Source organism: Cnephaeus nilssonii (assembly GCF_951640355.1).
Source record: "Cnephaeus nilssonii genome assembly, chromosome: 5".
Taxonomy (NCBI): domain Eukaryota; kingdom Metazoa; phylum Chordata; class Mammalia; order Chiroptera; family Vespertilionidae; genus Cnephaeus; species Cnephaeus nilssonii.
Genome location: NC_137076.1, coordinates 85,887,506 through 85,914,488, shown reverse-complemented (window position 1 = coordinate 85,914,488; position 26,983 = coordinate 85,887,506). Strand labels below are relative to the sequence as shown.

Here is a 26,983-nt window from a genome sequence, read left to right as displayed (position 1 = left end):
GAAGGTTCCCACGGGTTGGGCAGGGACCTGCTCACCTGAGAGGAATCACATTTCCTCATCTCCTTCTCCTTCTTTGCCAGACGCTTCTTTTTCTTATGAAGAGGTTTGGACTCCAAAATCATTTCTTCGAGTTCAAAGGTGGGGTCGCAATTCAGCCTGCCTTTCTGCAAGGAACACAGGTTGGCTCACTCCCTAGATCCCTGTATCATTCCAAACTACACCTGAGCGAATGTGGAGACAGACACGTGGTCCTAAAGGAGCTAGGATTCCCACGCTAATTTTGGATAATGTATTGCCAGCATTGTTTTGCACATTCATTAATTTTATATTTTGTTTATTTTTCTAAACTCTCAATGAGCCTCCCGTGGGTTGAGTTGAGAGGAAACCAATGACAATTATTTTTCTAAAGTTTTACCTTTTGGGTTCTGGGTCTCAACGTTATGCTCTAACGATCATGTAGACAATTAGAATCACTTGAGTTGTTTGCTCAGCTTCCCAGTTCCCCAACTGCACGCGAGAAAATTGCACGTTTCACAAGCTCCCCACGTGATTCTGATTCACAATTAAGTCACAGCTGTAGGTGGAGGGCCTCTGGATGCAGAGCTGATGGTTATATGTCGAGGTGCGGGTTGTGGAAGCAGCAGGAGGGTCCACTGTCACCTGTCAACCTGGTACCAGCTACCCCTCCTGGACTCGGCAAAGTGACCAGGTAAGTCCTTGACCTCATCCCCTGGTCTCTCCATAAGGTCGTGATTCTCCACCCCCCTAATTCCAGCACACCACTGTCTCACTGAGCACTTTGACCTGGATTCAACGGTCTGCAGTAGGCCATAGTAGCTGTTTTTACAACTAACCAGGGACTCATCCAGTGGGAATCATTTCCCTTTGGCCCTTAGTCATTACGGATATAAGAGGTATGAATGGTAAAAATAAATGCCTCACCCCAACCCCAACAGGTTTCAATCCTTTGACTCACAGAACCCCAGGCATACAAATTCCTACATCTTTGGAATCAGAGAAAGCATCATTTTTTCAATTGGCAGATTCCTAGAAAGGACAACAGCAGGTCTTTGAGGTTTTGTTTCATTATAACGTTGAGGAGATATGTAGGAACTTAACCCTTGTTTATATCAGCCAGCCAATGGTAAATCTGGTTTCATTCTATGCCACTTCTCTTAAAGTCACAGAGCCTATTTATGACGTTAAGTGAGGACTGTGTATTAGGAGAATTAGATCTTTGGGGAAAAACAAAAGCATGCCACAAAAAGTGGTGAGAAGCTGGAACTCCAGACACAGATAGAGCTGGATTGGAATTCCCACTCGGCTACTTGGTAGCCACAGGACTCTTTGATGGCCAAGTTACCTGTGTGCGCCTCAGTGTTCTCATCTGTAAAATGGGAATTTAGGCTGTCTTACAACACTGATGTGGTTATCTAACCAGACCGGGTGCGTCTCTGGCACCCAGGGCGATATGCACTGCATGTGAGTTATTATGGGTTTGTTGGGATTGACTCACGTTAGGAATGAAACCTGGAATGAGCCTCTTCTGTAAAACCGCATCCCAGTTCACATCACTCATATATGGGAAGTTCTGAAGGTCAGACAAGTGAGAAAACCGTTGGTCTGGGTTAGGTTCAAGTAGCTGCCAAAGGAACAGAAACATTAAGATCACGAGGAAGGTCAAAATGGGGCCAAAACCACACACAAATTCCCTCTAAATGTTTTCAAGTGTAAGATTGAAGGAAATAAGGCATCACTTCCCTTCCCTGACCCCCTAAACAAATAATACAGATAATGCCCTGTTAGAATGAATTGTAGGTTGTTTTTTTGCAAGGTGGAGAGTGAAAATAGCTTGTCCTGTGCAGTCAAACATCTCTCTGATGGTTGATTCCCCTACTTTATTAACTATGGGCAAGTTTATTCTCTAAATCTCAGTTCACCCATCTGTTAAAAGGGGATCATAACCTATTTCATAAGGTTGCAGCTAGGATGAAATAAGACCATGTATATAAAGTGCTTAAGAGAAGGTCTGTTCTTATTAGGGGAGGGGAATATGTGCACATTTTCACAAATGAAATTTATTTCTCATTAAAAATTTTAGCTGTTTTTACAACTAACCAAAATATATTGGGGGTGACACAGAGAAGATGTAACTAAGGTAACTGTTATAGTTCTGGGTTTAATAAACTGGGATTAAAGATTTTTTCCCCCTTAACCACTCCAGAGCCAACGACACCACATCAACCCTGTGGTTCTAATGGAAAGTGGCAATTCCACCTGAGAATTGTTCCGCAGGGGATAACCTGGGATGACCAGGGTAGAAATTTGGGGGGAAGAGGCTATCTTGAAACTGAAGAAAATTTGCTTAGGGGAAATTACCACCTGTTCATCTTTGACATAACCAATGGCAATGTCCCTATTCCAAAACAAATGAACTTGACCCCAAAGGCAAGAGACACAGGTTTGACTCTTGGGCCCTTTTCCTTGACCTGCCATGACCTGTGCAATTTTCTTTCCTGAAAAAAACCACACCCATCCTCTTGGGGTCCATATTCTTCACACACTATCATTCGACACACTATTGAGCTCCTGCTACAAATGAGATGAGTCCACTGACCATGTGCTTAGAGGCAGTAGCAATAGCAAATGCTAAAAATATTTCTGAATGTTTCTTTCAATTTCTGTACTTGTCATGAACCTGAAGAAACAATTCACGGATTTGAACTAACCAGTGAATCACACTGAATGGTCCTGGTCTAAGGGAGGGAGCTGGAAGAGTTGGGGAGGGGGCAGTGTTCTAGGCAGAGGGACTAGCATGTGCAAAGGGCCTGATATGTGAGAGACTGATATGTGAGAGTGAGATGGAGGAGGGGAAACAGAAGAGAAAAAGACTAAAGTGGCTTATGTGTAATCAAAAGGGGGCAAAAGTCCAAAATAAGGCTTGAGAGGTAGTTAGAACTTATATATCATACAAATTACTTTGATCTTTATTCCATGAACAATGGGAAGACAACAAAGTCTGCTTTGAACAGATCATTATAGGACAGAATGGAGTGTGTAAAAGTGCACAGGGCAAACCAATTATAATGCTTGATGGCAGTACGGTTGGGAAGACAGTAATGGAGATGGAGGGAAGTGACAGATTCAAAGAATATTTAAAAGGTCAAATTACAGAACTTGGTGATGGATTGGATATGGGGGTGATGAATGATTTCTGGTTTCTGTCTTGCATAAGTGATAGGATGGAGAGGCCAGTCACTGAGTTGGGAAGCTTGGAGAAAGTCCAGGAAATACAGAGACCAAGAACCCATTGCGGGCCCGCTGAGTTTGAGGTGGTTTTGGCACATACAGGACATGTGCATTGCCTTAATGAAGCCATGCGTTTGAAAGCTGTTAGCTGCAAAGCCCACTCCGGGAATGTACCCTATCACGGCCGCCTCCAATATCGTTCACTGACTCTAACCAGAGAGCATGCTGCTTTTTAGCGTTTCTTGTTGTCATGCAATCCTCCTCCTCACCTTTCTAAGAAGTGACACCATTTCCTGTGACCAGGCAGAAGGGTAAGGCACAATAGCCGTCTCAAACATGTGTGCAATTTCCTTGCTGGAAGTACTGGAGCGAATATGGTACGGTCTCTTAAGGGAGAGAGGAGGGAAAAGTCTTCATGTTTACAGGGTAAAAGAAAAAACCACACACACATTCCTTTGCAAATGTTTCAAGTTAAATTTTCAACCAGGAAAATCTCAGTATCATTTTCTTATCCCTTCTAGCTGTTGCCTTGTTGGCATATACATATATGGTCCGTCCTGTGTTGCCAGATCTACTTTGTTTAAAAAGGGCACCAGACAAACCTATGGTTTCTTTTGAAATCTCAGATTTTTTAAAAGTTGGTAATCATTCTGGGTCAAACAAAACTTTTCTGTGGGCTAAATCTACCTCTGAGATACTAATTTGGAATAGTTTTGTAAGGTAACTTATAGATGCATTTTCATAAAACACTGTACATGTGCTCAGTAAGTTGAAATTTTAAACTCCTCTTATTTTGTTTGATTCTAAAGAGATTCAGAGTTTACCATACGCCTCTTTTCAATTGTTTGAATCATAATGAATACGTTCAGAATGGAAAGTTACCCAGAAGACTTCAACCCTCTCCCAAAAGTCATGAGTCCTTGGTCCTATGAAGAGGAGTGGCAAATTTTATGATGAGGCAAAAGTACTTTTACTTCTGAGAGAACCAGGTTCTTCTATAGTTTTAACTTCTGTTGGGGGCTGGGGCGGGGGGAGTAGTTTTATTACAGTTTTCATAAATGTCCATAAGAGGGCAGCCTTTACCTATAGTAATTCTATTTCATAAAGAAATCCATGCTGACATTTTCTCTTTTATGTGAACTGGGAGCTACTAAACCCCAGTTCACATAAAATGAGAGATTATACCATACTCACATTTTCCCCATGGGTCCTAGCACCTAGTAGGTGCTTATTACATGCCTGTTGAATGAACAAAATTTCCATGTTGGTCTATCCAACAGTATGACAGCTAATATGGATATGTACATGTATCAAGGGTCTGCCCTTTCGAGATACTTAGCAAATGATTGTGGATGGATGAACCAAATTGGAAGAAGTGGAGGAGTTTATTTTTTTCCCTGTTGTAACTCAGTATTAAAAGGTAATATAATAGTTTGAGCTCTGAAGGCAAAAGAATGTGAGGGCTAAACGGAGCCACTCAATTTGGATTTCAAGTCTTTCATCTGTAAAAGGAACCACCTCATGAGATTGTTGGGAAAATTGAATGGCATAATACATGTAAAGTTCTCAGTAGAGTGGCTAGTATATATTAGACATGATATAGGAGAAATATTTTATTATTACTGACACGGTAAAAAGGTGGATATAAATGTGAACAGTGACTAAAGGTGGAGAAAGGCTTAACATACTCGGCATGTCAATGTCCATTCTCAAGGAACCATGAAATGCTAGGAGTTGACCTCCCAAAAAGATGACTGGCCAAACGTTATTTTTGTATGCAAGGTCTAAACACACCTGTCATATATTTTCTTCCCTCAAGATGGAATAGAGGACCAATGCTAATTCTGGTCTCAATAACCATATAACTGAAATAACCCATGCAACCCAATATCAGAAAATGAGTAGTAGGTACCTTATTGCTATTATCAGTGTTTAATGACTGCTGACTAGGTGAAGGGCACTGTGGGTCACTACTGGGTTCATTCCATGTATACCATTAAGAGTCGGGGCATGTTTGGCATAGTAGGGTCCAGGGTTACATACGTGTGCAATGTCAATATTTTTTCTAATTTCCTTCTTTGACTAATTGCTGCTTCTCAACCTACTGTTTCTTAACCATCTGAAATCACAAATGATTTGATAAGTGAATAATTAACTGATGAATGCCACAAGCAACTGGCTTAAGAGTGTTTTTATTTACTTAGAAGGCCATACAACTGATTTTTAATATTAAAAAAAATCCTCATGGCCTATCAACTTGTTAAAAACAATCAAACTGCCTTTCTCTTCTATGACATTTTTCTAGTTCTAAATTTAAAAATCTTTGTTAATTCATTAACTACTAGAATTATATATTTCCTCATTTACCAAATATTTATTGAATGCCCGGTATGTTGCAGCACCTCTATTGGGCATTGTGGATAAAGAAGAATAATGAGACAGGCATAATTTCTATGTTGGTGGAGCTTAACATCTCCCTAGGGAAACCACAAATAGTTATATAGACTGCACACACATGCTTCAGTAAATGTAATTCATGCTCTAAAGAAAAATTACAGTGTACATGATAGGATACATCAAACAATTCTAAGGCAGCATATTAATAAGAATGAGAATATAAAGAATGGATGAAAGTGGAAAAGGTAAACATGTAGATGGGAGAAAGTGATGTTTTATGATTATATAATACTAGAGGCCCGGTGCATGAAAATTCATGCACTGGAAAGGGGGGTCCCTCAGCCCAGCCTGCCTTCTCTCACAGTCCAGGAGCCCTCAGGGGCAGGAGGCAACCCAGCGATCAGGGGAAGGCGACGCCCCCATCACACCTCTGCTGCTGCCACTGCCGGCAGCGCAAGCTGCCCCTGGTTACCTGAGCCTCGGGCAGCCCTGGGCAGCTGGGCAGTCGCCATCCAAGGCTTGCCTGTGCCTCGGGCCAGCCCTGGGCAGCTGGGCAGCTGCCATCTGAGGCTTGCCTGTGCCTCGGGCTGGCCCTAGGCAGCTGGGGGGTTGAGGGGACTGGGGGACTCTGGAGGTAGGAGTGTGGAGTGGCTGGGCCTGCCTGGGGGCTGGCCCAGCCTTGCTGTGTGCCTGCTGCCCTGGCGGGGCTGATGGGACTGGGCACCGCCATCTTGTGGCTGTGGGTGCGCCATCTTTGAGGGCGGGGCAGTCAATTAGCATATTCCCTCCTTATTGGCTGTGTGCGCTGCCATCTTTGTGATGGTGTGAGGGTCAATTAGCATATTTCATCTTTATTAGTTAGGATTTTTGGAGTACACAGCAAGAATTGTAGCTAGGAATGTACATTTAGTGCAAAATTCCTTATGTGCCTATGAAGCTAATGCTTAGGGAAAATACAAAACTAGGAAAGCTACTGGCCTTGCCTTCACAATGACAGCTGGGAGACAATGCAGGTCATTAGCTGTGGGACCCATTCATCAAAGCTGTGATCAAGCTCAGAAACAACGGGGATGTTTTCAAGTACATTTGTAAATGTGGAGACATCATTGTTTGGCACACTCTCTCTGTGGGGGAGTCGTGTTGATAGTCATTATTAAATGCTGTGTTTCATTTCTTCTGATTAGCTCTATTTGGAAACATAATTCCATGCAGCCTGCTTGGTGATCCTTTCCTGGAATGTATGAGAATTGATTTGTGGAGACTTGTTCCCCCAGTCATTCACTACACACATAGGTACCTAGTTAGAGTTATCACTAAAGTATGTAAGAGTCATGCTTAGCCTTTAATGAATTTACCATCTCATAATATAGAAGAGATACAAACATCTACAACGATATACCTGGAAAAATTTACAAGGGCAATATATTTACAAAATGGATTTAACCCTAAAAAAATAAAGTGGATTTAGATGTTTTGATGTAGAAAGTGCTACATTTTATCTTAAGTGGGAAAAAGTCTCAACAGAAAGACAAAGCATATTTTACTTTTGTTAAAACAACAACAATGCATATATGTGTATGTGAAAATAGATTAACCTTATAAAAACAGGAAAAGTTTGAAACTGAGTACGGCGACTGCTAATTCTGAAAGGTGGGACTGGGAGGTCAAAGGGGGGTTGCATTTTTAATTGGGAATATTCTTTGCCTTAGTGGATATGGTTGATTTTACCTTTATTTTTCTGCTTCTCTATATTTTCCAAGATTTTAAAATTCAGGTTGTAAGAGAAGTAAAGTGCATAAATATTTGGGAGATGACTTCAGCTGGAGATCAGAGAATGCTTCTGTGGAGAAGGGGCCCTGGAATGGGTAGGGTTTGAGTAAGAAAGACCTGCAGAAAGGCCTTCCCCACAGAGACATCGGGGACAGTCTCATGGCACGGCTTTTCCCAGAAACGACCCATAGACATTGAATATAAAGATGCTGAATGGTCCTGCACTTAAGACACATCCTTAACTTTATTCAAATTCAATTTAGCAATTCCCAAGTACTTTGAAAGGGATTCTTTAAGAAGACCAGGGTTTACCTTGCCAAATATCTTTATAGGCAAAGGAACAGGAGGTGAAAAGAGGGAGGAAGGGAGGGAGGGAGGAAGAAAAGGGGGAAGAAAAGGGGGAAGAAAAGAAAAGAAGCCCAAGATGCCTGAGAGAAGGACATCCAGAGGCCAAAGTGAGTTTATCAAGAGTCAGGGTCTTATCAAGTTGAAGCAAAATCTGAAAAGTTAGCCTGGTTCTAAGGGCCAGAGAATGCCAAGCCACACAAAGACATCTGAAGATTGTTTGTGTTTGTTGGGTGGGGTAAGTCCTGTGAAGGGTGTGTGTGGGTGTTTGTGTGTGTGTGTGTGTGTGTGTGTGTGTGTGTGTGTCTATGTGAAGCTTTGGAAGCAGCAGTATTTTTTCTCGTTGAAGTTCACACCTGTGCTTAGAAAAATAAACTGCACCCCGACGTTCACTGCAGCATATTCACAAAAGCCAAGATATGGAAACTACCTAAGTGTCTATCAACAGAAGAATAGATGCAGATGTGTATAGACATGGGGTGGGGCAAAAGTAAGTTTACAGTTATTCTTATGGAAAATAATACAATAATAAAATACAAGAATACACTGTACATTGTATAACATTGAACTTTGCTTAGAGAATAGAACTTAAATGTCTCTTTCTCATATATATATATATATATATATATATATATATATATATATATATATATATATGTATGTGTATATATATATATATATGTGTGTGTGTGTGTGTGTGTGTGTGTGTGTGTGTGTATACACATACAGCAACCTAATCATAACTTTTCTTCACCTTTCTAAAGCAGAAAAAAGAACCTGATGATATTGATACATCAGATAGGTAACAGGGAACTACCATAGAGGGAGAAAAATAACATATGGGAGGAAGAAAAAAGTATTTTCTTAGAAAAATTCTTCCTAGGCATTTTCTTAGTTTAAGAAATATTTATTTTAGAAGGAAACTCCTGTAATTTGCCACTGAACCCAGAACCCAGGAACTTAATGACAGACAGAAATCCAACAAGACACGGCATGGATCGTGTTGAATTAATAATTCACACTCCCCTTGGGGAAGTGTGTCTGAATTAGACTTTTGTACCGTGACTGCAAAATGCTTTTCTTTAAACAAACAAATATATTTATACAAGATATTTAATGAGGCATATGGATTTCCCCTCCCTGGGAGCTTATAATCTCGACATTATTCATTGATTTCTTTATTTTCATGTTTTTATTTATTGAATTGATTGGGGTGAATTGGCTAACATGAACATCTAGGTTTCAGGTGTGGGTTTCTATGTTACAAGATCTGTATACTGCACCGTGTGCCCACCACCTATGATTTGATGTGAACTCTCATGCTTGGTCCCCATAGCTGGGAGAATGAATGAATACAGAAATCCCAAGGGTTGCTAACAGCTTCACATGGCATAGCCATTTTCACCTCTCAAACAAACTGCTGGAATTTTAGCACACACAAACATCCATCTTTTCCGTCTAAAAATGGAAATAGCTGGAAGAGTGCAAAGAAATGCAGTCCTACTGTACCCGGCCTCTCAGAAGCTCGTAGGCTGTCACTCCCAGGGACCACCAGTCCACAGCAAAGGAATAGCCGGCTTCTCTCCTCGAGCTGAACATCTCGGGTGCTGAAAACACAGGAAAGTTAGGTCTGTTCTATTCCCTGAGACACTCACAAATCTACTTTCCCAACAGGGTCCTCCAAAGGTGAGACACCAGGGCAGAGGGGAGACACACTTGTGTAGATGTCTATCATCCATGGCTCGATTGCTCACAGCAGGCAACATTTCTAATTTTCTGGTCTCTCTCAGGAGCCTCATTCATCAACCAACACAACAGGTAGCCTCAGGCCTTTGTGGACACATTCTTCTCTTATTTAGAACATGCAACTGTGATAAATTAGATCCCATCAGGACTCAGATGTGTGGCTGACCCTGAAACCAAGAAGGCTGAGATGATATGTGTGTTGTCTTGACTTGGCAGGTTAGGGCTAAAGGGCTGAAACGTGTTGGCTCTCCATCTCCGTCATCGTGAAGAGGCAAGGGCAGCATTTGCACCTTGCTCTTGGGGGTGAGGGAGGGAGTGGGCACTCTGAGAAATATAATGTTTTACATAAACTGTGAGTCACTTACACTTTGTAACATCATTCTTTGAATGGACTGCAGTGGAAGGCAGAGCTACAGTTTATTTTAAGGCCCCCATTGCCCATGCTCTAAGCACTTTGACCAAGGTGAACCTTCTACATTCTACATACTCTTCCAAGAATAGCCCTCACTCCTAAGGGGTGGAGTAGGGAGAATGAAACACAAAGCAAAGGAAGGTATCTTATCTGCTTGCTCACCACTACATTCCTAGTGCCCAGTATTGAGCCTGGCATTTAAAGTCACTCAAGAGACATTGAATGAATGAATGCTGCTGAATCAATTAATCAAGCAATGGTTGCAATTATTAGCCCCGGAGCTGTGCCGAGTTCAAAACTCGCCTTCATCGCTTATTGTGACCTTGAACAAGTCTGTTGGCTGAGCTTGAGAATCCTCACCAGCAAAGTCAGAATAAGAAGGCAATCTTTCCAGAGGTGAGAAATTAAATGAGGTAGTACATGCCAAAATCTCAGCTCAGTGTTTGGCACCTAGACGGTGCTCACAAAATTAGGTACTCTTCTTGCCCTGGCCGGGTGGCTTAGTTGCTTGGAGCGTTATCCCATACACCAAAAGGTTGTGGGTTTGATTACCAGTCAGGGAACACACCTAAGTTGTGGGTTTGATCCCCAGTTAGGCTCATAAGGGAAGTGACAGATTGATGTTTCTCATATCCATGTTTCTCTCTCACATTGATGTTTCTCTTCTCTTCTCTCTCTCTCTCTCTCTCTCTCTCTCTCTCTCTCTCTCTCTCTCTCCCTCCCTCCCTCCCTCCCTCCCTCCCTCCCTCCCTTTCTCTCTCCCTCTTCTCAACATCCCCTCTCACACCCCTCCCTCTCTCTAAAATCAATAAACATATCCTCGGGTGAGGATGTAAAAAATTAGGCACACTTTTAGAGAGGCAAACATCTATAATAATGGGAATTTTACCTAACCAAGAGCTACACACACTGGACCCATTCTCTGTAGTGAGGTGCTGACTCTGGACAAAGAATATTGTTGGGTTGTGGGTCTGACTTGCCCTGCCCAGTGCCCTCAGTTCTAAGTAAAATCTTCTGGACAGCATGCAGTTAGAGGTAGAATGCTGACATCCCAGGACTGAGCCTGACTGCACGAGCCCGCCATAGCAGGACTGAGCAGGCCTCCTTCCCACGGGATTCACGGTTCATGCATCACTGCATTCTTTCTATAAGTCACAGGTCCCTGTGCGATTTGGGAGGTAATGGCCCTGACCCCACGGTACCCCACAGACGGGATGGAATGGCCTATAGTTCCGCTTTCCTTTCTCAGTGTCTCACAAGTCATCTCAGATAGTGCCCAGGGTGACTGACATCTCCCTTAGAGATGCTGCAGAGAACTTGGAGGGATAAACAGACCATCGTGCTAAGAAAATACCCATCAGAATGGCATTACTCGATAAAAGCTGTGAATCCTGTCATCTTGGATCATCTTTGGAGTTTATATGAGCATATTTTTTTCCTTTTCTACTTATTCTGTTTTCCAGCATGAGGACATTTGAATATGTGTTCATTCATTTAACAAATATTCAAGGCACTGAAGAATTTTGGTAGAACATGATGAAAAACACATCAGACCAACATGTAAAAGCACAATGGATGGGCAATGCTTTGAGCCCCAAAAAGTTGAAAAGCCAGACAAAGAGATAATGAGGAGCTCTTGTCAACCCTGCCAGAGGATCCCCTGCCCCTGAGAGGGTACAGATAGAAGTGGAGAGGGACAAAACTTCCCTCAAACAGCCACTGGGTATTTTGTTTGGTTTTTAAAGTATTTCAACCTACATTCAGAAAAGGAATTAAAACACACAAGAGCAACTTAACAAGTAGTTATAAGAAAATAGCCAGGGGACCATTACACAGGTCACGTAATAGAATCTTGAGCCCACCTTCATTCCTGTCCTGTTCACAACCCTGGAAGTAACCACTTTCTTGAATTTATGTTAGTAATTTTGTTACTAACATAGATTTACTATCTTTACATGCATTTCTAAGCAATACTTCAGTTTTGCCTATATGTTATGTGTGTGTGTGTGTGTGTGTGTGTGCGCGTGCGCAAAAGTAGGTCTACAGTTGTGAGTACACTAAACACAACAGCTTATTCTTGTATTATTACTTATTAATTATTGCATTATTTATTTGTATTATAACTGTAAATATACTTTGCCCTTCCCTGTCTATATAACGTAAGTATATGTGTGTATATATAGCATGTATGTGTATATAACATATATGTAGGTGGGTATATACATCTCATGTATGTTAAATCCCACTCCTTGCTTTCTTTAGTGTCTTGCTTTACTTGCTCAAGATTACATGTTATCAAAATTGCTGCACATGGTGTCAGTTTGCTCACAGTCTGCTCACCTACTATAATTTACCTGCCTATTCTATAGTTGACAGCTATTTGGATTATTTTCAATTTGGGAGTATTGTGAACAACCCTTTCATGACTCTCCTGTACATGGAAGATTTCTGTAAGTACATTCCTGCAAGGAGAGCCGCTGGGCATGGAATGTATGTCTTCACATACACTAGATCACATGGAACTATTTACCAAAGTGGTTGTACCAATTATCACGATGACCAGCAAGGAGTCAGACTTCCTTTAGTCAACCTCCTTAACCACACTTGGTATTAACTAAGCTTTTGAGTTTTGCCAATCTTGTGAATGTCTAGTTGTCTTTCATTGTGGTTAAAATGGACATTCTCCTGACTACTAATAAGCTTGGCCATATTTTAATGTGTTTATTAGCTATTTGGATTTCCATCATTTGGTTTTCAGATTTTAAGCCAACTGGAGAGTAGATTCTGACATCAGACCCTGAGGGCTATATCTACAGCTCCTCTTGGGCAGAGCTTAACTTCTCAGTCTGCAAGTCTCAAGTGGGAACAGCAGTAGTGCCTGCCTCATCTACCGTATTTTCCGGCATATAAGACAACTGGGCATATAGAAGATTTTCCTGGGTTAAAAAATCGTCTTATACTCCGGAAAATACGGTAGTTTAAATGACATGATATACATACTTAGAACAGTGTTGGGCACGTAGGAAGAGCTCAGTAACTGTGAGCCATTACACCACCATTGCCATCAATGCTCGAGATGTATTTAGACTTGGGTTTAACCTGGTGCTCCACCAGTCCTTGCTGTGTGATTATGACCAGGTCAGTTTCTCTCTAGGCCTGTTTTTTGTTGTTGTTGTTGTTGTTGTTGTTTTGTAAATCTGTGAAATCAGAATAATGGTGAAACCTATTCTATAGGGTTGCTTTGAGAATTTAATGACACAAAATGTTAAAAACTTAGCAAACTGCATGGGACATAATAAATGCTCAGTTTATGATATCTGTTATTATTGTGATTACATTATACAGTGAAAATTTAGGTTACAGAAATTCAGTATAATCAACTGTAAAAAGGGATGTCTTTGTGTGCACATAGACAAAAGATCTGGAAGGAAACCATAAGTATCTGTAAGTAGAGGGATTAATTTAATGTCCCCTTTGCTTATCTGCAAGGTACACAGTTTCCATAGTGAATTTGTTTGTTTGTTTTTGGAGGGGAAGAATGTTTTAATTTAAACTCTAAGTGATCTGGATTATAGTTGCCCAGACCTAGGAGTAGGGAGAAGGAAGGATTGGAGTGATGGGAGAAAGCATGGACTTAGAAGATTATGAATGAAAAATGGTTAAGAACTGGCAGACTGCTTATCTTCTCATTTCCAGAGCCAATGAATTGCTTCATTATATGCTCCGCATCTCATATTAAGAGCTGCTGTATATTCCTATAATCTTCATTCAGTATTGAATCCAAGTTTTCTTTCTTTTCAGATTTTTTTTTCTGGTTAATTGCTAACTAATATCCTATAGGATTGCTATAAAATGAGTGCTGGTGAGGGTCTATTAAGTAGATTTTGCCAAGTTTTGGTAACACATTTTTTTCTTAAAGAAAGATGATTTCCACCCACAGTACTTCTTAAGAGAGACTCCCATCCAAAAATTAAAGCCAAGGGCAACTTCTGGACAGAGAAACAAGAAGCCATTCTAACCATTTGGCCTACTTAAATTGGCTTACAACCATTTAAGAACCACAAATAACATTAACAATTTTTCTCTTTCAGGAAGAAACTTGATTGTCTAAAGTCAGACAGAGCTTGATTTAATCTAGGCCATTTTCAATTACTAGCCATGTGATCTTGGGCAAATCACTTAGCTTCTTGTTTTCCTCATTGTAAAATGCAGATAATTATAACCTGTCGTATACAATTGTTGAGGAAAAAAGTGAATGAGTAAATGAATGCAAAACATTTAACACATCATCTGGCCCACAGAAGGCTTTCAGTAAATGTTAGTAATTGTTAATTATAAGCGTGAAGATGGAGAGGCACAGAGAACCTTGTCCAGATTCCAATTTCTAAGCTCCATGTGGTGAAAAAACTAGACATGCCAATTTTGAGGAGAATTAAATTATATGGATCTTGTATTGAAAATTACTGGGGAGAGAAAATAAAGGTGGCCTCCCTGTCCTCCTCTCACCATGGAAACCAGGCCTAGAAAACCCAGATGCACATTTTCTGGCTTGGCTCCAAGAAAATAGTCCTTGATATGGAAGGAAACCCAGGGAACCTGCAGAATTAAACCCATCAGACCAGCAGGCGTGGATAGTCCTTTATATCATTTGAGTACCATGGGCTTTAGGCAGAAAATAGGCTGAATTATATGTGTCCATTACTTCAGAAATGACAAAATAGAATTATTCCCTCCACTGATCATTGGAAGCCAGAACATTTGCAATTCAAGTATCGGATAAAATGAAGCTCATTTTCTGCCATAGATTTCTTTCTCTTAGAAAGTGATGCAGTCCTGCACGTGGGGGATCTCTTTCCCTTTCTCTCTTCAGCTGCATGAGGAAAAGAATGAACTATCAAAAGAAAGTGGCATTGTCCTTGCCCTTGATTGCAAGTACAGATATCTGGCCTGTGAATTCCTCCGACGGCATCTAGCCAGTACAATTCATTCCACCCCCGACTTAATTTAATGCCACCAGTTTAACCAGTGACCTCATCCACTGTAATCATCAAACTAATTAGGGTAAAAGCATGTCATTTTAATTTTTTTTCTCATCCGTTCACTCTGGGTAAATTTTAAATATTCAGAAAAAAACCAGATCCTCATCTTTCAAAAAGGAGGACTCATGGCATTGTGATAAAGTGAAAACTAAAGTTATAACTGGAAGGCACTCTAAACTTTACAGCCCTCTGCATGTAATGCCGTATTATGTAAACAGTGGTTATAATAACACTTGTCACTTATTAGCATCCTACTTAGGTCGACTTCTCTGATTGCTTCTATGTTTAAACTCCTCTCACCAGAAAGTAAGCTCCATGGGCTGGAGCTTGGTCTGTGTTGCTCACTCCAGGGTCCCCAGCACCTGATACAGCACCAAGCACCCAGAGGTAATTAGTAGAAATTAATGGATTACTATTCTTTGTTAGGGAGTGGGCAGACGCAATCCTAAATAACGCTATAAAATAGTGTTTTCCAAAGGTAATCAGTGGCCCTCCTGAATCAACCTCTACTGAGATGCGTCCTAAAATGGAGAATCCCGAGGCTCACCTGAGACCCATGAAATCAGAAGCTCCCCAGGTAGTCAGAGGGGGGCTTGTCACTTCCAGCTGCAAGTCCCTATTGGGGCGTAATAAATGGTTTCTACAGGAATGGAAAACAAATGCCTTGCTCTGAGTCCAGATAGCTGCCCCCGAAGCCCATACCCATGTAAGGCTTGGTGCCGGCCATGGTGGTGATCTGCGTCTCCCTGGGCAGCATGGCGGCGATGTTGAAGTCTGTGATGTGCACGTGCCCTGGCGGGAGAGAAGGACCACAGAGAGCGTTAAGTCCATTCAACCCGGTGGCACACGCATGCTTCTAACTGGAAGCTTAGTCTGTAAATTCTTCTGTGCTTTGGGTACCAGCAGTAAAAGCTCAATCAGTCTGTCCTCAAATCAATACGCTCTTCAACCAGCAAACCCTCTAGCAAACTGGGATGAGTATCTGATTGTAAGATCTGGTCCACAAAGATGAGTATCTGATTGTAAGTCTGCAGTTCAGCTTCAGAAAGTGTTAACTTGGGGAGGGGTGGGGGGTTAATAGCACATGCTCTAATAATTCTACTTGAGCAATTTTTGTCCACAACATTTTAAGTTGGTATAACCTGTGAGTATCAACAGGGAACCAAGAGCTATGCAAAAATATCAAATTGCCAATGGTCTCTTATGGGATCTTTTTAAAAGAGAAACATTGTTACTATAAAGCACAAATGAATGGAAATACAGCAGATCTTCAAATAGTGCTGCTTTGTTCAAGGTTGTTTTGTTATAAGATTGATTGCCAGCAGGAGCTACTGTCTGCGTGGAGTTTGCATGTTCTCCCCATGTCTGCATCCTAAAGATGTGCACATGAGGTGAATTGGCATGTTTACATTGTCCCAGCATAAGTGTGTGTGTGTGTGTGTGTGTGTGTGTGTGTGGCCCTGTCCAGGGTTGGTTCCCACCTTGTCCTTGAGCTGAATGGACAGGTTTTGGCCACCCTGTTCCCTAAACTAAAATAAGTGGGTTGAAAAATTCTCTTATTTTTATTCATTTTTCCTAAATATATATATGTAGCTCACCTTTACTTCAGTGTTTAATATTAGAAGTGTTTGGGTCTTTATTTAAAAATTTGGTGATGCTTTCTTTTAAAAATATATTTTATTGATTTTTTGCAGAGAGGAAGCGAGAGGGATAGAGAGTTAGAAACATCGATGAGAGCGAAACATCGATTAGCTGCCTCCTGCACACCTTCTACTGGGGATGTGCCCGCAACCAAGGTACATGCCCTTGACTGGAATCGAACCTGGGACCTTTCAGTCCGCAGGCCCATGCTCTATCCACTGAGCCAAACTGGTTAGGCTTGGTGATGCTTTTATGACCAGAACATGCTATAGGAACTTAACTCTTCTTTATGTCAATTAGCAGATGGGAAAATGGGTTCTTTATATGTCATTTTGCTTAAAGTCACAGTTTCCAAGAATCTCCTGGTGGCATAGGACTTGGTATATCTATTTCTTTGCTAGGAAAGAACTCCTTTTTATTTTTTTCTGAAACAACATTAGTAGTTTTTTTGTCTGTTAAGTCAGAATGGCCCCTAATGGTGCCCAACAAAATAACTCACCACAGGAAAGCAGGGGGAACAGTTCAGCTTTATTTACAAAGAGGCTGTATAAAGCGTTCTAGACTGGGACCCAGGAGACTTGGGTCCTACCTTGACCTCTGCCCCTAACACAGTGCAACTTTAAGTCCCATTCCTGTATTGAACCTACGTTTCCCTTCATAAAAAAATGGAGTGGGTGGACTAGATGATCACCTGGGTCTCTCTCAGCTCTACCATCCGTGCCATTGCTGTGTGGGTCTAACACTTAAATCCAGCAGGGAGCGCATCTGCAAAGTGCACTGGAGTCTTTGCACCGACAGCGAGAAGGAAGAAAGGGGCAGCCCCAGGAGCTCCGGCAGATAAGCTCGTTATGTTAGCTGTTGGCATGAAAGCCATGAGCTGTCAGAGGATCTGGAGGTGTTGGCATTTCCATTTCCGTGCGTCCGTGGTTTCAAGGAGCTGTGGCTCTAATTGGAGGCGATGTCATCTGACTCTTCGTCCAGGTCTCTCCGTCCTTACTCCTCCTGCCAAACTTGACTATCTACTCTTTGATGGCATCCAGCCTGCTGCTAAAGATGAATGTCACTGCCTTTATTGCCAAGGTTTGTTTTATGCCCACAGTGTTTGTGTTTGCCTATGTGATTCCATTTCAAGACAAAGTTGCACTCAGCTAGCTCAGTGGTCGGCAAACTCATTAGTCAACAGAGCCAAATATCAACAGTACAACGATTGGAATTTCTTTTGAGAGCCAAATTTTTTAAACTTAAACTTCTTCTAATGCCACTTCTTCAAAATAGACTCGCCCAGGCCGTGGTATTTTGTGGAAGAGCCACACTCAAGGGGCCAAAGAGCCGCATGTGGCTTGCGAGCCGCAGTTTGCCAACCACGGATCTAGCTAAAAGTGAAGGTTTTCTTGCCTGAGTGGTACCAGTGGGTGATTTCGATAACTCACCCTGTCATAGTGTAGGTGGTCTCTGTTCTCTCTCTCACTGTTTCCCTAGGGCTCATGCTCAGAGCACTGCATCAGTGGTTCACAAGGTTTGAGATGCTGTGGTTAAGAGCCTGTTTTCTGGGGTCAGACTATTTGGCTTTAAGTCCAGGTTCTATCACTGATAGGGTGTGTTATCTTAGAAAGGTGGCTGATCTCTCTGTAAAGGTGGGATGATGGTAATAGTCTTCTCATGAGATGGTTGGGAAGATCAAATGAAATGATGTCTGTGGGAGACAGCTCAGCATTTGGCAGGAAGTAAGTGTTCAATTGTTGCTGTTTGTCATCATCAGAAACTCCAGAGTTACATAAAGTACTATGTGTGTGTGTGTGTGTGTGTGTGTGTGTGTGTGTGTGTGTGTGTGTGTGTTAATATGATGCCCACTTGATTTTAAGCACATTTTGGGGATCTGCAAGGGGGGAGCTATTAAGATAGCAAGTTAGTTCTTTTTCACATCCACAAACTAAGTTTTTGCCTTTCTCTGTTCCCCAGGACTAGGGACGATATTAAGAAACCTACATTATGGATGATGCCATAATTTTATTTTGTCAGATATACCAGGCAGACAGTATTGTTCTTCCCGACAGAGCATTTATTTCCCAAATAACTTAAAAACACGAGAATTTTAGACACTATGAAATTGATGGAATTGGATGGGGTGCTTAAATTGGCAGGATATTAAAAAATATATATCAGGACAACTGGTTAGGGGCCATCCAATGTCTAATGCCTTCTTGGGCTCTGAACTAGTGAGTATGACATTGGGGGAGAACAGCAGCAGGTATCCTCTAAATTAAAACATATTTAAAGTCAAATTCTGATGTGCAAGGAATGTTTATTCACACCATGGAAAGGTTTTCTACTCTATGAAAGGATTTTGCTCCTTTAAATATCAATCTTTTCAGATGATTATGAACCAAGACGAATCAGTAAGAATAAAACAGTTTCTGCTTGGTGCTGAATGAATATATATAAGCAATGCAGTATCATACACAGCTCACTTAGAGGAATGGACGTAGGAGGCAGATCAGAAATAGGCAATTATCCTTCCCAATTGCTAAAATCCCCGGGTAAGAGGTGCATGTAATGGCCTGTCTGGGGCGAAATATACATGTGAACAGAGGATAAATGAAACATGGAAAATCACACCAGAAGACCCTCCAAAAGGCAGGCATTGATTTGTAGTTCAGTTGGTTCTCCCAAGAGCAAACTCTACATGCTGAGCTCAGGGTGGGGGATTACCAGGAATTGGTTTATTTAAAAGTGGTTCATTATGGTCCCTGGGAAATGCCTGAAAGCCTTAGTTTTTCAGAATTTGAATAAATAGAAAGTAAATAACCTTAAAATTTTCCCCCAGAAAGGGACCCCAAAACAATATTTAGAGAAGAGGTCTCAATATTCTTTGTTTGTTTGCTTTTATCCATTTACATATCTAATTCTTAAGCAATGTTTCTCTTATTAACTGCAAAGATTCTCAAATGGAGTTCAGAATGAAATATAATACAGAAAACCCCTAACCACTCTGCCTGCTGGCCTTCTTGCCCCCAACTGCCCTCCCCTCCTGGCCTGATCACCCTTAACCGCCTCTGCCTCGACCCCACCATGGCTTTGTCCAGAAGGATGTCCTGAAGGTCTCCCAGTGTAATTAGCATATTACCTTTTTATTAGTATAGATGTCAGTCTGTTTTTACAATGAGCCTAAGAAATAAATATTCTTTTTATCCCTGGAGAAACTAAGGTAGCAAAGGAAGTTTAGGCGACATGTTGGCCCTCTCTGAGCAAGTGAGTGAGTGAATTGTTTTTATTTTATTAAATTTACCAGGATGACATGGATGAATAAAATGATATAGGTTTCAAGTATACAATGCTATAATACATCATCCATATATTTCATTGTGTGTTAACCACCCAAAGTCAAGTCTCCTTCCGTCACCATATATTTGGACCCCTTTACCCTCTTCCACCCCCACTGCCCCCCTTTCCCTCTGGTAACCACCATATGGTTGTCTGTGTCTATGAATTTGTGTGTGTTTTTTGTCTTGTCTGTTTGTTGCTTTCAGTTTTATATCCCACATATGAGTGAAATCATATGGTTCTTGACTTTTCCCATCTGACTTATTTTGCTTAGCATGATATTCTCAAGATCCATCCATGTTGGCACAAGTGACAGTATTTCATCTTTCCTTAGGACTCAATAGCATTCCATTGTATATATGTATCACATCTTTGGTTTTGAACTTCAGCGATCTGGTTCCAGAATCCACAATTAATCTTTCACAAGGATAGTCTCTAAGAGTGGTTACACTTACACATTGTTTTATTTCTGGACCTTTCTCCCAACCTATGACCACCAAGCTGGCAAGAAACCATGAGGAGGTAAAAGAAGTTGAATGCGAGAGGACAGAACGACCTCATGGTAAAATTGGGATGAAAACATGTTTGAAAGCTAAGATTAAAACACTGTTCTGTGAAATGGAAGGTAAATCTTGAACAAGTTTTGGTTGACAGGACCTGTATGTCTCCATTCAGAGCCCCAACGAATGGCAGAGCAATATATTGTAAACAAGGACAACCAGGACAGGTGGGAACAGAACCCCAACCTGGGTCCTGCTTGACCAGCCAGCCATGCACTTTCATGAGACTGTGGTGGGCAAACGAAGCACCTTTTTCTAAATTGTGCAAAGGTGGCCTCTCTAGGCTAGGGGAGGCCCTCTCCATATCCGTGAAGCTCCGTAGAGTTTATGTGCACCAGGGAGAGCTGGTGTGTTAACAAAAGTCACCTTCATGCTGAGTCTCACCACTGCTCACATTTCTGAAATCCAGAGAATCTGTTCCCAAATGTCAGAAGCAGTGAAGGGAAGGAAGAAATAAGGCGTTGAAAGTGGAAAAATCTTTTTCGACAGTCTGTAAATAAATAATGACCCCGAGCCTTGAAATTAGAGGTCATACGCAGAAGTGTTTCTTAGCTCTCTGAGCACAGGTGGGGTCTGGCAAATCAGGTTCAAATGCAACTAGGTAAATAAATAATGAGCCATGGATGGTACTTGGAGTTTCAGTCCCACTTGCAAATCCTTTCTGTTAAAGTCACATGAGTAAGGAGCTTTGCAGATTCATGACTCATCTAGCAACTTTCTGAAAAGAACGAGGATCTTATTGCCACTTTAACATTGATAACTTATAGTCTGCTCTGATGGACCAATAAATCCAAATGTACATTCAAATAAATATTAGAAAGAGAATAGACACATTTAATCATTGTTGGCAAAAGCTTGTTCTACAGGGTATCTTTAATCAGTGTTTTTTGAACTTCTGGCATTCATTTTTTTCACCTTCATGGTTCTTCCCATATCCCCATATCCCTATATCACATTTCTATCTGGGTACCACATATTGTCATCTACTTTATATTTTTCTTTAAAGTGACTGATTTTTTTTCAGAAAGAGGAGAGGAGGGAGAAAGGGAGGGAGGGAGGGAGGAAGAGAGAGAGAGAGAGAGAGAGAGAGAGAGAGAGAGAGAGAGAGATCTATTTTTGTTGTTCCACTTATTTATGCACTCATTGGTTGATTCTTGTATGTACCCTGACCAGGGATCGAACCTGCAACTTTGGTATATTGGGATGATGCTCTAACCAATTGAGATAACTGGCCAGAACCCTGGTTGAATTTTTGAACAGAAAACTTGATATCTCTTCCGCAAATGTAAGACCAATTTGCCCTCCTAAGAAGGAAAGCATAAAAGTGGGTGCAATGCCAACAAAACAGTGTTCCAGATTTATAGGGAAATACTTTGCCTGCCTAATGCACTAAGTTTGAGGCCTGTTCATCTTTATTAAAAAAAGGATACGGTGGTCATAAAGATATTAAGGTAAACCAGCACCAAAAAACTGTAATGGTTTTCTTGAAGAAATGAGTTGGAGTGGAAGGACATGGAAAAGAGAGTTACTTTCTCATTATGTAAATTCAGTGTTATTTAGGGTATATCGGTGTATTTTACCACTTCTGTGTAGTGGTATAGTACACCAATACTAAAGTTTCTTCAGATTATCCCTCCCCTTATAAAATGGAGTATGTACCCAGGACAGTGTGGCTCCGTTGGTTGAAGCATCATCCTGTGCACCAAAGACTTGCAGGTTCCATTCCTACTGGGGGCATGTGTGTGTGTGAGAGGCAACCGATAGATATTTCCCTCTCACATCAATGTTTCTTTCTCTCTCTCTCTCTCTCTCTCTCTCTCTCTCTCTCTCTCTCTCAATAGCAATAAAAATATATCCTTGGGCAAGGATTAAAAAGAAATAAAATAAAATGGAGTTTGTACATGTAACTCAAGTCAATCAAGCAACACACCTTTTCTATGTGTAACACTCCTTAGCTGGGGATAATCATTATTTTCTATATACAAGTCTAGTTGGTTGCAAACAAATCATTCACTTACCATGTTCATCAAGCAAAATATTGTCAGGCTTCATATCCCTAGGGGAGTAAAAAGAAAAGAGAAAGTTGCTTATAATAAAACAAACATAACTAAAGGAGAAAGTGCTCAAGAATGCTAAGTAGGGTTGGAATAATGTACTGGCCCCTCATTGCTCACAATCTTATTAAATTCTCAGAGTGAATCTATGAGACAATGACCATGAACACCTCAATTTCTAGATCAGAAAGCCAAGGCTTAAAGAAGTTAAGTAACTTAGCCCAGGATCAGAGATAGGAAATGGAAGAACTGGGCTCTGAGCCTGGGTCTCTCTCATTCAAAAGCTCAGACTCTTAATTTCTATAGCATATGATATCTAAGCATGTAAGTATTGCTCCATAGGGTCATACGGGGCATTTAAATTGTCTTAAGGTAGTAGTACTAATTATCATTTACACTAATTTTCATCTGTGTAAATCTGGGATGACTGTAAAGACTCTATAAAATAAGAAACAAAAAAGGTCTATAATGCGAGTTTATTTTAAATGTGCAGAGATTAGAATTTTCCTTAGGATGATGCTATAATTCTCTAGTTACTTAATAAATATTATTCCAGGGGTGAAGGTGGTTGATTAAAAGATTTGGACCAGTCTTCGGTGCTTTGGTGAGATCCTTAAATCCCTAGAAGGGAACAAAACCCACCCTCTTCCAATAAAGGAAGTAGTTTCATGATGACTACTTAGAGGAATAGCTTATAGAATTTTCAAAATTCTCCTGAAACAAATATTGTTAGCAGTGCTGCTCGATCAGAGAACAGCGATGCTGTGCCTACTACCCTGGTCCTCCACTCTCGGGTTTTACTGCCCTTCCCTAATGTACCATTAGAGCACTTCAGCCTAAATTCACAGAAGCCATTAGGGAAGAAACTCTGAAATCGGTTTTGGGAAAACACTTTCAGCCTAGTCAAGTGGCTTTTATGTCACTTGAATAAGGTGACCTTGGTCTTTGACAGACCAAGATTGTCAGGGTCCTCTTTTCTTAAAAATATTATTGAAAAACAAGCCCCTTACCTACAAACAGAACCAAGTATATGCCACCCCCAATATGCAGATGCATGGATAGTTTCAGGAACTTTGAGCATCTTCTCATTTAGTTTGTTAGGATCTTAACATTCATTCTGGATTCATAAGTGATCATCTGTAGCCATGACAAATTTTTCTCTGGTGCCGGGTGCAATTTTCCAAAAAGAGAGAGTGTAGGGGGTTTCCAACTGCAGGCTTCTATGGCTAATCTCTCAATATTGCATATTCTGCCCCACATCCTTTGATGGATCCCATTATTTCAAGAATTATCAAGTTCAAACTCACTAGTATATGGAATAAAGTCTCTTTTCTCACCTGGCTCCTATCCTCCAGCCACATGGAAGCACACGCCAGTCCCCTAAATGCTCCCTGCATCCCCCCACCTTCTGCTGTTCCTTCACCAGAATCAGAGTCCTCTCCCACTGCAACCAGACAGTGCAGATTCATCCTTCACCTCATAGCTCAGACGCCACTTCCTGCAGGAAGCCTTTCCTGATTTCCCAGTTCTTAGTCAATGGCCCCTTCTATGTGCTCTGCAGAGTACACTTCTTTCATCATAACATTTATCATTTATATTTGTTCTCCAACTGGATCATGAACTCCTTGATGTCAGGTTTCTAAATTAATGTCATGCTCCATCACATAGGCTCACAGTGTCTAGTGGCCAGTATATGAATGACTGTATGGTACTAGGAAAATGTCTAGTGCACTCAAGGTTAATCCTAACAGTATCTACCAGAGCACTACAGTACACCTCCAAACACGCTGCAGTTGAAAGCTTGGGTAGACCAGGTGCTAGGCTCTTACTACCTCCTTCAGACCTGCATCCAGTGAGCGCCAGTTAGTGTTTGCCAAGCGAGGAGGAGGCCCCAGGAGCCCAGCCGGGAAGGAAGAGACCTGGATGTGGCAAGATCAGCAGACTGATTCCGTGGCCTGGATTTATGCGGGCTTGCTGGGAAAAATGAATTGCTCTGGATTTGACACTTTATGAGCTTCTATAAATCTCTGAGCGTCGTTTTATTTTTTATTAATGCTACATATCATTATACCCACTATTTGCCCCAGAAACTAAAGATGACGCTTAAAGAATAATACAGAGATCAGAGAGGAAACAATTAGTTTAATGTGTCACTTCTAACTTCAATCTCATATTCACTTATTCATGAAATATTTATCTATTTTAATAAGTCACTATGCTAGGACTTCAGAAATATAAAGATAACTGAGATATAGTTCCTCTAGGGATGAAGAGGATAAGACAGATTCATAAAGAACCATGCAAAAAAAAAGGCTTAACGTGGCAAAGGCATGTATTTACTACTAAATTCAGAAGAAAAAAAGACTATTTAAAAAGAAAAAGTGGACTTTCCACCTAAAAATAAAGTAGGCATAGATTCTAAATACATAGTTTTCCCAAAATGTGATGAGGTGACTTCTAAGTCACTACAGGGTCAGCTGCAGAATGATAACATTGTTTATTCATACACCAGGAGAAAGAAAATGAAAAGAAACCCAGTGTGCCATATAAAAATTCCTGCTAGAACAAGTTGAGATTTTTCTCATTCTGAAATTTAGCACCACTTTGTTATCTTTTCAAATAATCCTAAATATGAAATAGCTTATGCTAATACGTTTCTTTCATTTAAGACAATCTGTAATATAGTTTCACTTAAGGTGACTTATGATATGGTTTCACTTAAAGCTCTATAATATGATTTAACCTGATGGCTACCAAACCTGGATATGTTCAGAATCACCAGACGGGCACACTTTAAATGTGGATTCTGTGACCTACCTAGCTCAGTCCTGTAGCAACTGGACTCTCTGTGGATAGGCCCAAGCATATGTCCAAAACAGACTCTTCCAGACCTCCTTATGTACAGTCATGTTCAGAAATACCACTCAGGCACGGTTCAAGTCCAAAAATAGCAATCTGATTTTAAAACGTGAACCACTTACAAGCTTATCTATGAATGTGAAAGTGTTAGAAAAGTACAACACCTACCACTCTGGACAAATTCTTTGGTTAAAATGTACATGGAGGTCTCTTACAGCCTACATACCATTAGCAGGGAGCTAGTGATGACAATGTCTGTGTGGGGTATTCCATCTAATACCTTAGCCTCTCAATTCCTTGACTTTCCTCCAATCTTTTCATCTACCCCACCCAATTGTTTCCTTATCCCTATTTCCTTAATCATTCCTTTGTCTTTATTCTAGCCTACCCCCTGCCCAGCATGACCTCCCATCCAATACAATTCCCAAACTGGCACGTCGGACACACTGAGACCATCAACTTCTCAGAGAAAGGACATCTTTTCTGCAGGCTCCCCAAAGTGCCCAGAACAAAGGAAGTGCTTAAGTAAATATCGGTCATAAAAATGGGTGAATCTGGTTCCTTGGTTTCTCAGACTTCTGGAAAAATAAGCCATGCATTCTTTTTTCCCTTAAAAAAAGAAAAAAACAAAACAAAAAGAAAAAGAAAAGAACAACTCTCTCTCCTCCCCCCCCCAAAAAAACACAAACACAACTCTCTATGCCAGATGCACTATATTTACTGTTAGTCAACTAAACAATTGATCATTTTAGTAAGTGGATGAGCATAAACTAGAGTAAGAGTGATAAAGCCATGATTTCTGCAGTCTGAGCCCCTGAGTGCAGAGGGGAGGCTCTAGAATGTGGGGAGTGGTAAAGTGCAATCCTAGGCACACACACTCCAGAAACTCTTCATGGCATCTTGATTGGAAGAAACAGCAGGCCACAACCTGCTTTCTCAGATGACTCCTACTGTGGGAACCAGACACAGCATGTGCAAATGTAATGCTCCCCATGGCGGGGTCCAAGGTGGGAATTGATATACCTGCCATTCTCACCTGAATGCCTTTCCAGGACATTAGCAGAACTTAATAGGCTAATTACATCCCTTCACTGCACCTACCCTGGGATCAAGTCACTCACCCTGCAATCCAATACGAGGTGTGGGAACAGGGAACAAGAAAATCAGTGTATCCAAACCAAAATCAACTCCCTCCCTGTCCCCCAGCTTTCTGATGGGTCCACAGTTCGGGTTTAATTCTCTGTTACATAATAGTCTCCTAGGTTGGGTCTTCTTCAAGTTCTTGAGAGGGGAAAATATCATACATATAGTTCTATAGTATATTATTTAGGGTGTCACCTAAAGGCTATTGGTCACATAAACAAATCTATGTTAAGAAAAGAGTTGTTTGGGGTGGGAGTCAGGAGAAATTGTAAGCAGAAACACATAGTTTGGAATGGGAGGTAGAGGTAAAAATTGCCAGGATTGGATTATTACAGACCAGGTCTCATCTTCCATAGTTATTACAATATTATTGACTATATTCCCTATGTTGTACTTTACATCCCCGTGACTATTTTGTAACCACCAATTTGCACATCTCAATTCCTT

At 41.0% G+C, this 26,983-nt stretch overlaps 1 protein-coding gene across 1 annotated transcript in view; it reads right to left on the bottom strand.

Annotated features, from left to right (window-relative positions):
• STK32A (serine/threonine kinase 32A) overlaps positions 1 to 26,983 on the bottom strand; it is a gene marked incomplete at its 3' end in the record, with an annotated part of 84,374 nt that overhangs the window by 4,528 nt on the left and 52,863 nt on the right. The window contains exons 5-10 of the mRNA XM_079773280.1: positions 22,499 to 22,536; positions 15,661 to 15,750; positions 9,271 to 9,368; positions 3,519 to 3,635; positions 1,517 to 1,642; positions 36 to 164 (exon numbers count right to left, since the gene is read on the bottom strand). Of these exons, the coding sequence (XP_079629406.1) occupies positions 36 to 164; positions 1,517 to 1,642; positions 3,519 to 3,635; positions 9,271 to 9,368; positions 15,661 to 15,750; positions 22,499 to 22,536 (598 nt within the window). The remainder of the gene's footprint in view (positions 1 to 35; positions 165 to 1,516; positions 1,643 to 3,518; positions 3,636 to 9,270; positions 9,369 to 15,660; positions 15,751 to 22,498; positions 22,537 to 26,983) is intronic.